The sequence below is a fragment of the Pongo abelii genome, chromosome 15, assembly GCF_028885655.2.
Source record: "Pongo abelii isolate AG06213 chromosome 15, NHGRI_mPonAbe1-v2.0_pri, whole genome shotgun sequence".
Taxonomy (NCBI): Eukaryota; Metazoa; Chordata; class Mammalia; order Primates; family Hominidae; genus Pongo; species Pongo abelii.
Window position 1 is genome coordinate 33,504,444 of NC_072000.2, and position 15,576 is coordinate 33,520,019.

Sequence of the window (15,576 nt, forward strand, 5' to 3'; positions counted from 1 at the left end):
TGAAAAAGAGCACTGAAACTGCTTTATGTATTACATTCGAAGTGAGACTAAGCAATTGGCTTATGAAATGAATTCTAAATGTTAGTTGTCTTTTCATTTTTAAGTTATACAGAAACATTTGTTTCAAAGTGGATAACATTCTAACCTAAGTAGGGTGTTTGTTTTTGTTTTTAGCTTAAACCATTTAGAAGAGTTACCAAAAATGACATGGTTAATATACATGATTTGATGACTCTTTCTATGAAATGTAAGTTTTACCTTTCTCCTTAAATGTACAGGTTTTTTGGCCAAAAGATAATAAAATGCCTGCCCTAAGTCAGGTTTTTCTTTCTGTTTTTCTTTATTGTTTGTTTTTGTTAGTGAATGTACAATTTAAAAGAATTCCAGGACAACAGGCATGGAATTGGGACTGTCCTGGACAACAGACCATACGGTCAGCCTATTTAATTTAGTGTATTAGAGCAACTCCTCTCCATTAGTCCATCCTCACTCTATGTTTACTTTTGCTCCTTTTCCTTCTCAAAGAATTGAAAAAAAAGCAAAGATCATGCAAGATATAGTTTTTCATGCTTCAAAAATGTATGGAAGCCACTGGATTTATGTAAATATGGTTAAGATTACATCCTAGTTGACATTCCACATTAGTAGATGAAATTAACATCTGTCACAAAGGCTGCTCTGAAGCTAATCAGTTATTTCTGAGTACTTGTAATTTGGTAAAGGAAAGCTAGGCATGAGTGATTCGCTTTACTACTCAAGCAACAACTGATGGCCTGTGTCCAACTAGTTAAAGATGAGTTATCTGAAGATAAGGTTTACAAGGCACAGTACTTGACTAACAGACATCTAGTAAATTCAGACCTCTAGTACAGCCGGAGAGGCCTGCTGCCTTTTCATTAGCAGGACACTACTGGTAACTCATGTGAAAAGAGAAGTCTCTATGTAAGTTGTCCATTGTACTAAAGTTCAAAAGTTCCAAATACATCAAAGAAAAGCACCTTTCTATAGTACCTTAGGGAAAACTACTATATGCTATGCAGTACTCATTCAGGGCAGGAACTGTTAGAATTGAACTGAATTATGAATGTGCTTTAGGTCAAGTCATCTCTCTCTATATATAGACACACTTATATCTACATTTTTGTAAAGTTTGAGGAAAGTCCAATTAGTCTACGAGGGAAGTTAAGTGTTGGCATTAGCCCTGGACACAGACAATGTGAAAGGATGCAAGGCAATTCACAATTCAATTCAACCACTGAAGTGGAAAGAAAACTTCTACTTAGCTTGCGATTGATTATGTACAAGTGGGAGGAAGTTTACCTTCAGGTGGCTTCACTCATAATTGACAAAAAATAAGCAAGCAAACAAACTTTATTAAAAGAATAACCATACATATTTGTGAAGAATGACCCTTAGCAAATATACAACCCAAATACTACTACTAAAAGGAAAGCAGGCTGGGCACAGTGGCTCACGCCTGTAATCCCAGCACTTTGGGAGGCCATGGCAGGTTCAAGACCAGCCTGGTCAACATAGTAAAACCCTATCTCTACAAAAAATACAAAAATTAGCCAGGCGTGGTGGCACATGTGATCCTGTAATCCTGTAATCCCAGCTATTCAGGAGGCTGAGGCAGGAGAATTGCTTGAACACTGAAAGGCACTTTTCTTTTCTTTTTTTTTTTTTTTTTTTTTTTTTGAGATGGAGTCTTGCTCTGTCGCCCAGGCTGGAGTGCAGTGGCGCGATCTCGGCTAACTGCAAGCTCCGCCTCCTGGGTTCAGGCCAACCTCCTGCCTCAGCCTCTTGGGACTACAGGCGCCCGCCACCAGGCCTGGCTAATTTTTGTATTTTTAGTAGAGACAGGGTTTCACCATGTTAGCCATAGCCAGGATGGTCTTGATCTCCTGACCTTGTGATCTGCCCACCTCAGCCTCCCAAAGTGCTGGGATTACAGCATGAGCCACCATGCCCAGCCTGAAAGGTACTTTTCTTAAGGACCCTTAGTTGTTTTCTCAGAACCTGCTCAGAATCAGTGTACTATTCAAGAATGATTCATTGATTTACACTGATAAATGTAATTCTTTACATCTACCAATTTTGAACCACAATGATCAATATATGGTCTTACCATAATCTCTTCTTCCACGACACTTGGTGGCCACATCTTATTGGAAAAAAGGCCAGTTCAGTTACACAAGGTAATTAACTTCTTTGGATAGACAGTGGCATCTGAAAATGTCCAGGTGGGTAAGGACTGGCTATCTCCACAATTTTGGTACCAGAGGAGCAAATTCCAAACCAAATTCTGCTACACAAACAGAAATATATTTCAAAAAAAATTAACAATTAGACGTACTATAGATCATATGATTCCTCAAGGGTGAGGAGTATCTCTAAAACAGGCAGATTTAGTATTTCTAAAAGCGATATTAAAATATCTCTCAAATTTCACTAATTTCCCCAATGACAGTCCAGTTCTAATGTTCTCTATATTAATTATAAATGCTGAAGGGGTGGGAAGTGGGGGGAATCTTGCCACCAATAAGAGAACCCTTGTAGTAGTGGCCTCCAAAGTGACTAGGATTCTAGCTGGCCACTAATTGGAATGTGAATTCCAGATGAGGGAAGCCTTCTAGACTAAGGAATAATTTAAATAAATCAATAATACCACACTGTCAAAGTTTAAGCATTTTTAAGTAAATTTCAGCCAACATAATAGGAAGACTTAAATTTTCTCCCATAATCTGATAATTCCAAACTCTTCGTACAAATCTACGGCCTTTCAAGCAAGTGAATAAAGCATTGGGAGGGTCTGCTTTTTACATAGTAGCTATGTGACTTGAGGTAAATAATTTAACCTCTCCAACCTTTAGTTTCCTCATCCTTAAAATAGAGAGAAAATTACTACCACAAAGGGCTACTGTGAAAATCAGAAAAGACAAATGAAAAGCCAAGATACAGATTGGCACACAAAGTAAATGTCAGGAAGGTTTTGTTCCTGGAGGCTCCCCTCTGCTGGCCGTTGTACTGTGAAAGAAACCACCAGTTCAAGGTCCTTTGCCACTCACAGAATTTTCCAGAAGAGGCCCTGGAACCTTGTCTATCATGACCCAAGGCTCCTGGGATAAGCTTTTCAAAATTCTTACAGACAGGTCATCATGAAGTTGCCCTTTGGAGTTCTCACCTGTGATGCTCATGAAATTTCTAAAGAGGACTACCCTGCTTGTAAAAAGCAACCTCCAAGATCTCTTTCCACTGTTATTCCTGAGTGATCTAGTGTGGCCATTTCTTCTGGCTGTAGCCACAGGAAGGTCAGAGCTTTGCTGTCATGTTCTTTTCTGCCCTCAGGTGCCACGAGTCTCAGTAGCCCACAGACTTTGCCTATTGTCACTGTTTCAGGTCTATTCACCACCACTGATTCAAAGTCATCACCAAAGATTAACTGACACCATTCCCCGACTCTTTCCTGCTTTTCACAATGGTGAAAAAGCTACGGTTGTTTGGTCAAGTGGTCATAACCTCTAGTGTTACTGTTCTGAGGATCTAACGGCACTAACCAATCTCTAAATAACTGCAACTCTGTTGGTCACCCATGTTCTTACTTGCAGCTTTCCATATTAGAGACACAGACCAAGCCTTTCAAGGATGCTAAATGCAAAGATGATACCAGCTTTGCACCACAGAACTATACAGATGTCTCAAAATGGACAGTAGACCTCACCTTTCTGTAGGCTAAGAAATAGTATCATGTCTCACCCTAAAAATCTCTTTTTCCTGTGGCAAAGAAGTCACACTTAAATGTCTTCAAACTCCTCCTAGTCCCTCTGCCAAATGCTCCCTTAAGTGTGTTTCTCCCTAAATTCTAACCATGATCTCCTAACACTCTGAAAAGGACATAGCCACTTTTTGTAATGGTAAGAACTCCCTGGTCCAACCCAAGAGGCCCTACCAGAACACAAGCCTACCACCATTTCTCAACAATGTGAGGAGTTAGAAGGGAGGGGGGGAAATGTTCATGTTTAATTGATAAAAAGCTTAAGAAAGAGTGTCTTTAATAAACATTTGACTATTGATAAATGGCCTAATTCAATCAAGTCTCTGGAACTTAATTCTAGCACCTGAACTAGAACTGAATCCCTAGTCTCTTTCTAGCTAGTCATTCACCCAAAACAAAGAAACAGTTCCATAATCATCCTGTAATTATTATGTCATTAATATGACGGATTTAGACAACCTAAGAAAAGGCTCTGTATTTTTGGTATGGCCAAAACTGATACTTTAAAAACTTTTATCAACACTTTAACCTAACAGATTAATCTTAATAATTAACGAAAAGTGCTTTGATTCTTAAGAAAGTTTGAAATTTACATCAACGTAAATGTTGGTGAATAAATTTCAAGCAAAAAATTCCTAGTCAAAAGTCAACTTAAATCATTTACAAAAAAAACAAGCTCATGTAATGATACATGGATTTCATATTTGAACAAATTATTTTATTTGATGTAGAAATACGTTTCTGTTTGTGACATATCAAGTTAGAATTCAATTATATTCAGATTCTTTTTATTCTATTGTTTATGAAAAAGAAAAGAGATATAGCTCTTTATTTAAAATGCTGAATACCCTTTTAATTTTATCTTAACCATCTATTATCTTGTGAAAAACTTTGTATACTGAAACAAGCTTCAACTTTCAAGATACAATACTTCATACATATACCACAGTTCTTCCAATGCCTGGTTGAAAATAAATAATAAAACAAAATGAAACATAACGCAATAAGGATCCTTATTGGACTGATGAAAAAAATGTGCTATGAACTGAAGAGTATGATTATAGCAAATCTATATACCTGTAGCTAATTTTTTAAGTAAAAAATATATTTTTTTTAACTTTTATTTTAGTTTCAGGGGTACGTGTACGGTTTTGTTACACAGGTAAACTTGTGTCATGGGGGGGCTGTACAGATTATTTTGTCACCCAGGTACTAAGCCTAGTACCCCAAAATTGATTTTTTCAAAGCAGGAAATAATATATTGCCTGATTGTAGATTTTAAATGTTCTCACCACACACAAAAGAAAAGATAAGTCTGTGAGATGATGGACATGTTAATTAGCTTGATTTAATCACTGCACAATGTATACACATATCAAAACATTACATCATATATCATAGTATATATAATTTTTATTAGTAAATTATACCTTAACAATGCTGGGGAGGGAGAAAGAATCTTGTAGGATCACCTGCAGTGTTACAAAGGGAACTCAACGTGAGACAGGTAATTCAAACAGTCAGAACTATGAAAATATCAAATAGTAATTCACAAAAATGTAAAAAAAACTACTTACTTATTATGATCCCAATGACACCAAAAATATGTACCATATGTACAATTTGATTAGGAAGCTTCTGAATATATTTTCAGATGGTCCTAATCATTAGATCTCAATGTTCACCTGCTCACAGTAGCTGAAATACCTGCTGTAATACAAGTGGTGACCCTTTAATCTTATGTTCCACTTTTCTCACCTTTTCAATTTACCACTTGACTCTTTATTTCTAGTTTTTAGCTGCCCCTTCAGTCCTCTCCTCCCCAATCTCTCTGACTGTACAAGACATTGTGTGAAATAGTGTCAATACTTTTGCAAAAGCCTGTATAACATGCCACTCCTAACCAGAATTGATATGGAATCAAACAAACTGAAAAATAAAAATGTTCATGATTACTGTGGATATTTACATAACTTCAAATAAGCAATCTCTTTAATCTTTTCACCCTACACTGAACAATTGCTCAGGTTGAGAGAATCACCTAACTGTAAGAACATTGAGTGTAGGAAAAAAATCAAACTAATTATAAACACCATGTATTATGCACATTCATATTTTTCATTCATATTTTCATTACTAAATTAATACTTTTCAACCATTTTATAATATATGCAGGGAAAAGTGGCTGCCGACAATTAAGGACAGAAGCATTCAGAAATTCCTGAAATTGTGCCTAAAAACAAGCAATACATTCACTAGTTCCTCATCAATCAGTGGTTTAGTCAGAATAGATGCCAATGAACTAGTGAAGGGTGTATATTTTTTTCCTTTTCACCAAAATAAGTTGAACAAGATTCCTGTGTGATTGCATATTTTAAAATCTAAGTTTCATGTTTGCCAACATTGCTAAGCTGCTATATCAATTGTCTGGCTTAATCCAAATAAAACCTTTCGTAACTTTGGAAGAAACTTCTACACAGGAAACTGTAGATTTAGACAGGCGAAATTTGTCTGAATATGCATTGTTTTTGTACCAATTCTTAACTATTTAAATTATATGATATTCTATAACAGCCATAATGGCCATATAATTGAAGACTCTGTATATTTAATTATCTGTTTTTCTAGGTGAGACCAGAAAAAGTAAGAAACAGAACAATGTGAATTTCTCTGCTGCCAAATAACTTCAAGTGGTACTATCACAACTGGTTTTTAATGGTACAAAAATATTTGGTTGACAGTATTAAAAGAATTCCTGTGGGAAATATCTCATATTCTTATAGATTAAAAAATGTTTTGAAGAGTTGTAAGGAAAATCACCATTTTCTTTGTATCTAAATTCTATCAATAGAAAGAGGGAAATGAGGCTGGGCGCAGTGGCTCATACCTATAATCCTAGCACTTTGGGAGGCCGAAGCAGGTTGGTCACTTGAGCACAGGAGTTCAAGACCATCCTGGCAACATGGCAAAACCCTGTCTCTACTAAAAATATAGAAAATCATCCAGGCGTGGTGGCACATAGCTGTAGTCTCAGCGACTTGGGAGGCTGAGGTGGGAGAATCACCTGAGCTTGGGAAGTTGATGCTGCAGTGAGCTCAGACTGTGCCACTGCACTCCAGCCTGAGTGACTACAGTGAAACCCTGAGAAAGAGAGAGAGAGACAGAAAAAGAGAGAGAAGGGAAGGGAAGGGAAGGGAGGGGAGGGGAGGGGAGGGGAGGGAAAGGAAAAGAAAAGAAAAGAGAAAAGGAAAGGAAAGAGAAGAGAAGAGAAAAGGAAGGAAGGAAGGGGAGAAAGAAAAGAAAAGGAAGGAAGGAAAGAAGGAAGGAAGGAAGCATTTGTCTTGTTTTGTTCCAACATATTCCAACAATAAGGAAAGATTTAAGAAATTGAAATCTCATTTTCAAACTCACTCTAAAGTAATGCTGGGGAAATTAAAAGATGAGTAGTATCTTTTATTATTAAAAAACACCCTATATTTTTACCTCTATTGCCACATTTGGGTTTAGATTTTTCACCTTAAACAAGGTGATGACGCAAGGTCAGAGGTCAAAGATTACCCTGATACATAAATCAAAGCAAACGAATATAAAAACAAAGCAAGGAAGGAAACTTCATGTCACCATCAACACCTATAAGACTGCATTCTACCAAGTTCTAACAGTCTGAGTCCAGCCCTGCAATATTGATCATTATACTAGTTCTTTGGTATAGTTTGAGAGCTTATTCAATGATTCCAGTCTAATACACACACACACACACACACACACACACACACACACACACACAAAGTTTCATATAATTATCCACTACACTCTTCTTTAAAAGATTTATAAATAATTAAAAATTGTGGTTTTCTAAAGGTTTTATAATGGGGCACGGACTTCCATGACAGATAAGTGGTAGTTAGTGGGAATATCTAAAAAAGACTTGTGATTGGTTTTGCCAAACTGATAACTCAATTGTTTCCCAGTAAATTTGCCTTCTCATCTCAAAATGACATTTCTGCATATGCACAACCAATTATGTTATATTAGCTATCATCAGATGGAACGATTTAGCAAACAACCTCTAGATGTTAGCATGACAGCAAATTGCAATCTCCCTACATGATTTCCAAGCACCTTCCTTCTCATGTATCAAGCGATGATCTGCAAATAAGCTTTAAATTTTGGTCTTGAGAACCCGAATTTTGAATCATTGTGTTCCCAAATGTTGCACCATTATCTATTTTATTTCCTTTTTTAAAAATCAAGTGAAATACCATTGACATTGCACTTGTAATTGAAAAGGAGTTCAATCATCTTTCTGTCAAAAATAATGAAAAGCAATGAAAATATGCTTTACTTTTATCAGCAAATGTGTCTTTCATTTAGTAATAATTAGATTAGTCCTTAAAGAATGCTGAGAAGTTGAGATTTGAGAAACTGTTTCAAAACATAACTACTTATAAGATTTGCCCTGATACAGAGGGCAGGAAAAAGATGCCACCTGGGCCTTACAGCCATATTGCTTTTTTTAATATTATAATTTTAATTATATATTGAGATAATAAGATAAATATAAATTTTTTTTGCTAATAAGACAGTATGCTAGTCTATAGAGCTTTAAGCTTTAGTCAACAACAGCATTTATTATGCACATATTTACAAAGCAGTATGTATATTACATATATTATCTTAAAATCTCAAAGTAATCTTAGATAAGTCACAAATATACATTCATAGACTTACAAATGTTCTGCATTCTCTAGCAAGGTCACTAACAGTTATGCATGAATAAATTAGTGAAGACTTACATACAATCATCTCACAAAAAAAGGTAATAATCATTAGAAAATAAAGTTATAAATCTCCCATAAAAGCTATGATAGGAATCTGGTGAAAATAAACAGCACAGTCATGTAGTATGGTCTTCTGGGGCAAGTTTTTAAACCTTATTAATAATATTCCAGTAAGCCCCCCACCACCACCACCATACACAGTGTACTTTTACTCTTTCAGATTGATCTCAATTCTGAATCTAAAGGCCCAAATGAATTCATGTATTTATCAAATGAGCCAATCATCCAACTCTTCCCAGACCATGGACTACAAGGCTTAATGGTTTTAACTTCACAGTCTCACAGGATATTCTTGTGAAAACTGTCAAATAGTACATACCTGTTTTAAAAAGGTTTACAAGTCTGAGAATTGATAGAAAAATACAAAGCACAGTTTCTCTTGGGAGGCCAAGGCGGGCGGATCACGAGGTCAGGAGATCAAGACCATCCTGGATAACACAGTGAAACCCCATCTCTACTAAAAATACAAAAAAATAGCTGGGTGTGGTGGTGGGCGCCTGTAGTCCCAGCTACTTGGGAGGCTGAGGCAGAAGAATGCCGTGAACCCGGGAGGCGGAGTTTGCAGTGAGCCGAGATTGCGCCACTGCACTCCAGCCTGGGCAACAGAGTGAGACTCCATCTCAAAAAAAAAAAAGGAAAAATATAAAGCAGAGTTTCTCTTTGGGATTGTGAGATATGTGATGAGGCCTCATTTTTTGTAGTCTATCATACAAAATATAAAACAATACTTCGCATCTGGAGGCTATACAAGGATAATGATTTATATAAATATATTTATATAAATAAATTTATTTATTTATATATTAAATATTATTAAATAAATATATTTAAATAAAAATATATTTTAAAAACAGTTAAACATAATCTACTACATATATATTCCACATCTGTAATACATAATATATACAGTTCCAAAATATAATCCTGTTACATTATTAACTTGAAAAGAAATTTTAATTTTAAAAATACAGGCAGGGCACAGTGGCTCATGCCTGTAATCCCAGCACTTTGAAGGCTGAGGTGGGAGGATCGCTTGAGGCCAGGAAATCAAGAACAGCCTGGGCAACATAGTGAGACATTGTCTCTATAAAAAAATTATAATAATTAGCCATTTGTGGTGGCACGCACTTGTAGTCCCAAACACTTGGGACGCTGTGGCAGGAGGATCACATTAGCCAAGACTTTGAGGCTGCAGTGAGCTATGATTGTGCACTGTACTTGTAGTCTGGGCCTTATCTCAAAAAATAAAATAATAAAAATAAAATTAGAGTACCAAAATTATATTACTTAAGAATCACTTAATAGGCCAGGCCCAGTGGCTCACACCGAGTGGGATTCCTTAAATCCCAGCACATTGGGAGGCCAAGGTAGGAAGACCTCTTGAGCCCAGGAGTTCCAGACCAGCCTGGGCAATATGGCAAAATACCATCTCTACAAAAAATTAAAAAATTAGCCAGGCATGGTTGCCCACACCTGTAGACCCAGCTACTCAAGGGGCTGAGGTGAGAGGATCACTTAAGCCTGGAGGCCGAGACTGCAGTGAGCTGTAATTGTGCTACTGCACTCCAGCCTGGGCAAGAGAGTGAGATTCTGTCAAAAAAAAAAAAAAAAACACAGTAAAATGACAAAGTCTATACTTCATCATTAAATCAGAAATCAGTAAACATATAATATAGCCAATTATAAACTTGGAATGAAAATATATATACCTAAGCCCCAAAGACCATCATTAGCTTAAAAGGAGTTTGTTGGTCCAGGGCAGTTGGATTGGTCAAGCACCTAATTACTTCCAGCTTTCTCAATCTATGTGGAATGTGTGCAATATCTAAAATTAGTAATAAAGAGAAAAATGACACCACAACTATTAAGAAAACAATGTATAATACAATTAAAGTGAAACAATTACAAGTAAAGTAATGCTACTTTCAAACCAAGGCACTAACCTTACTTCTTTAGTGAGCTATCTACTTAAAATCTCACTGTTAAATTTCTTTAGCCAAAAGATGATTCCAAAAAGTGAAACTATATGCTAGGAGTCTTATAAATGCTATTACTCCATTTAAATACATTTAAGAGTAAAATATCAGTTGCCTTTCTAATAAGGTAACAGCCAAAATGAACAGTCATATTAATTGCATCAAGCATCCCTAAAGAGTAACACTGCTCATTTGAGGAAAAAAAAAAAAAATATATATATATATATATATGTGTGTGTGTGTGTGTGTGTGTGTGTGTGTTTGTGTGTGTGGTAGATAGGTAGATGATGTACTATGAAACCCAACTAGCTCTTCCTCTGGAATTTTTTTTCCTTGCTTTAAAACAATTCCTCCTCAGTCTACATATTCAAGGTTTCTTTGATAGTATAAAGTAACAGTGTTTCAAAGTGAAGTCAATTATTGTTATTATTTTTTACCCTCCTGAAAACAATAACCATGTACGCTAACAGAATACATATCTTTATATACAACCAGGCTTCAACGTCACACACTTGCAAACTAAATAAACATAATGTAAATAAAACCCTGGATCAATACTTTCTAAAAAGAAAGAATAACATATTATATAGCCATGCATTGTTACATACAAAAAAGCAAGACTAGATTTTTCATCTAAACTAGAAGATGGAAGAAATAATTATTTACTTATATAAGTCAGTATATACTTAGGGTACGTTATCTTAAAATAAGTATTTTTTGTTGAATTACCATCACAATGTTTCAAGTACAATCGTGTCTGCTACATAATTAGAGAACAACTATACTCTAAATTCTAAATAGTAACAATAATAATTTACAGGTGAGTTTCTCAGGGAAACTTATGCAGCCTTGTACACCTCAGTTGCTCATCCCAAAGGAAATGTCCTATGATGTTACTGAAACTGTCAGCCAATATTTCCAATGCTCGTATGATCTATGTTAGTATTTAGGGAGCTCCTGAACAAAATGAATGAAAAACTTCTTAACACATTTAAAACAACAGATATGGAAGACTCAGAAAGATCAGGACAACCTTCTGCTGTAAGTTCCACACGACTTCAGCCCACACAGTAAATTGTAAATGATTTCAAACCCTCTGCTCTCTCCTGAAACATCCACTCCCCAAACTCCTGTCATCCTTCCTCATAGCTGACGTCCTCATAAGGTACTTCCAAAAAAAAACTGAAATAAAAGACAAAAGAACTCCCTCCCACTTCCTTAACTCCACACTGACACTCTGCCATTCCTACTGTCACAACACACAGAGATCCCTGTATCCTGTGATGGACCGTCAGCTCTCTTAATTTTGTTTCTGCTGGGATAATACTATATTCTGAAAGAGATGACAAATGACAGAGAAACTGAAAAAGTCCTCTGTCCAGAAACACTATCCAGTATATATTTATTTACAGTATTCTGTATATAAATAACTCTCAAGTTCACATCTATAAATCTAACCCCAATTTTTTTATAACCTTAAAAAAAAAAAAAGTCAGATCTTTACCTTAACTATTCCAAACAGTCAAACTTTTCAAACTTCTTTGAGAGACAAAAGAAACTACTATAATAAATACAAAAGGAAAGAATTCCCCTTATAAATCAGTCACCAATCAGGGCTGATGATTTTCCCTTTCCAGTATTTCTCCTGGTGTCTCCCCCAAGAGTCTTGGCTCATGTTCCAACTAGCTCATGACTGAACTTCGGTGCTCTTTCTGCCATAACATTTTTAGCATTCTAAAACCTCCACACAGCAAATCCGTCTTTCACATGTCCTTGGTATGATGTCGCTATGAAAAGATTACTGAGGCTTCTGGCAATTTGAGTTTAATGCAAGGCCTTTTCATAACTGTACTTCCCTTAAATACCCCAGCCACCACCTGCAGGCCTGCTGCATTCCATAGGTGCTTGCTGTCCCTTCTCCCTCTGCTCTCATCTCACTCTCTCCATGTAACACGCCCCTTGGTAGCTTCTGAGACACCTGGAATTCACCCTCCGTTTAAAATCCCACTACCAAACCTCTTGAACCAGGCATCAGTCTCTCCATCCTGAACTCCATGAGCAAGTGGGGGGCGGGGGAGACGGAGAATTCAAGCTGGTCAAAACAAAGTCTATCAATATTACTTTGACCCAATTTGAATATTCTCTGACACTACTTCACTTGCTTTAGATTTTAGAAAGTTAAAATTGTACAGAATTACCTTTGCTTTTTGAGAAATTTTATTTTACATTGTATATGTGCTTATGAAGCATTGCTGTTTAATTAACTGGTCTGCATCCAAATGGAGAGGGTTGTATACAAGGTTTTCACAGTGCCTAGGAGTGCTCCTGCTGACCCACAATAGACATTCCACAATACTGATGTGGAAAAGGAGCATGATATGACTTCCATCAGCATTAGACAAAATGTGTCATTTTCTTGGAAGTTGCAAACAGTTGACATTACCCGTAATATAAATTTCCATAAATAAATTCCTGGCACTCATTGTTACCTTAGTTTAGAACTTTCACAACTTTCTAGATCAGTGATTTTTTTCCACCTGGAGCTTTTAACAACCCTGTGCTCGGTGCCACAATTTACAACCCTTAAGGTTTAGCAAACTCTGTTACAAATAGTTTAAAGAAAGCAATTCATGATTATTCAAGTGATAATTAGAAAGCAAAAGGAGTGCTAGCCAGTCCTCCAGGGCTGAAAAATTCAGCACCTTTAGAGACCTCTGTCTCCACCCCTGAAACACTGGCTGTTTACACTAAGAAGACTGGCGCCATGGCCCCCTCTCCCTCACATCTGTATCACCCCCTTCCATGCAACATCCATCTGGATGGCTCCAGAGGCAACCTGAAAATCCAAATTGCAACTGTAAACAGTGGTGGGTGGGCTGAGTCTCCTCTGGGGGTGGCCTGGCCCCGGATAATGACCCTTCTTCTAACCTGCCTTCAGTGGCCGCTGTCCAGAGCCCCACAGCCTCAAACTTAAGGACACAGCCAGCCTCGGGGTGTTCCTGGACATCACCCCCACCACTTCAACGTCCTACTATAAGCATCCTGGGAATGAAAAATAGGAAGGTTGCAACTTTCAGGTTTTGTCGTTGGAAAATGTGTTTCCATGCTCATACAGAGGTGGAACTAAAAGATGACAGGGCCTTGGGTAGCTGCAGTCCTGGTCAGTTGTTTTGACAACTGGCCGAGTCAATCACACTCTCTTAAAAGCTTATCTGACAGGTGAGAAATTCCTTGTCTCCAGGTCATTCCAGGGGCAGAGCTCTGGTGCAGGAAGGAGGATTCCTGCACCAGGAATGCGCTGGGCCAGGGTCCGTAGGGGAGAGAGGGGAAGAAAACTGGGAAGTCTCAAGGACAAGGAGGGGCGCGGCGAGGAAAGGGCAAGATACCTGGAAATGTCATGAGAAGGATGGAAATGGGTGAGGAGGAGGCGGACTGGAAAGAAATCGGTGAATAGAGGAAGATGGGGCGAGAGGAGGATGAGCAACAGCGAGCGCAGCGCCTCGGGTTGCAGGCGTCCAGCCGCGGCGGGGCCAGCCGCTTCCAGAGCGCCGGCGAGGCTGGCTGCTGGCCGAGCCCCGGGAGCCGGAAAGTTGGCGCGGAGAGGGCCAGCCGAGCAGCGCCCCCTGCGCCGCGGGGAGGCTCCGGGCTAGCAGCGGTGCGGCGACTTACCTTCTGGTCGACGATGGAGCAAGCCATCTCGCGGACGTGCGCCAGACTGTAGTCCCCGGACGAGTCCTGCAGCAGCAGCACCGGCTCACGGCTCAGGCCGATCTGCAGATGGAACGAGATGCCCCCGACCGGGGCCGCGACAGGAGCCAAGAACGGCGCGGGCCCGGGCCCGGACCCTGGGACCAGTGCGGCGGCCGCTGCGGCAGCTGCCGCCGCCACGGGCAGCAGCGGGCTGGGCGGCCGCAGGACCGGAGGGGCGCTCATCGCTCAGCGGGGCGCAGGGCCGGGCAGCGGAGGGCGGGGGCTGGCGGCGCGGCAGCAGAAAAGTTTTGCAGCCGCTGAGCCAGGAGCTTCTTTCTCCGAGAGCCCAGACGGAAAATGAAAACTTTCCGGAAAAGTCCCCGGGCGGGGGGAGGGCAAGGGGATGAGGATCGGGAGGGGAGGGGACTAAGGGGAGGAGATGGGGAGGAGGGAAAATGGCCGAGGCGGGAGGACTCTGCGGCCCGGAGCACGGCAGCCGCCTCGGGGCCGCCGGCACTGGGGAGGCGCCGCCGCCGCCGCCAAGAATCTGCCGCCTGGCGCGCTCGGAAGGACAGGGCGACGGGTCGGCGCGGCCCGAGCGCCGGGCGGGGGCGGAGGCGGGGGCGGGGGCGGGAAGGGGGCGTGAGGGGCGGGGAAGGGGAGCTGGGGGCGGGCACTGGGGAGCCACCACCCGGCGGGCGCGGGAGTCGCAGGAGCAGTGGCCGCAGGGTGCCCGGTCGCCGCCCCCTCCGCCCGCAGTTCCCGGGGCCTGAGCCTCCGCGAGCCGGGATAGGACCTAGTGGCGGGGCTCGGAGCCGCCTCTGCAGGCGCGGCCCTTCCCTCCCTGCAGGGATTCCCGTCCTCGCGGGTCCCGCTGCCCCGACAGCCGACGGAGTGAATGGGGTGCACCGCCTCAGACCCGCTTCCTGGGGTCGCGAACTTCCCAGGCCCCACGGTCCCTGCCACCTCTTCCAAATGCTGGAGGACTACGCACTTCTACAAGTGAGGTGACTTTTGAGGAATTCAAGAATGCTGATCACAGCGGTTCCCCTTGGGTCTTACCTTCGGAAGGTCAAGGGAGGACGGTCATCCGGAACCCACTTACATCCAGGCCCCTCTGGGAGCCCTGGGGTTTGTTGCCAAAGAGGGTAGGAAGCCAATCCACAGAAAGGGATTTAAACTTGTCTCTACCCTTTTTGTCGCTCTGACTCGCCCTCACAGCCAACCCTACCTACTCCACCCCAGCTCCTAAGGCACCGGATATACACAGTGATCTAAGGAGAGGGTCGCTTTG

The 15,576-nt window shown here is 40.4% G+C and overlaps 1 protein-coding gene across 4 annotated transcripts in view; it reads right to left on the reverse strand.

Moving 5' to 3' along the window:
* PRKD1 (protein kinase D1) overlaps window positions 1–14,913 on the reverse strand; it is a 361,380-nt gene extending 346,467 nt beyond the window's left edge. The window contains exon 1 of one of the 4 annotated variants that reach the window (XM_002824640.5): window positions 14,262–14,913. In XM_002824640.5, the coding sequence (XP_002824686.3) occupies window positions 14,262–14,525 (264 nt within the window). In that variant the 5' untranslated portion in view covers window positions 14,526–14,913. The remainder of the gene's footprint in view (window positions 1–14,261) is intronic. The other 3 variants (XM_063715550.1, XM_009249000.4, XM_063715549.1) reach the window with 3 other exon arrangements.
* Between the last annotated feature and the right edge of the window lie 663 nt (window positions 14,914–15,576).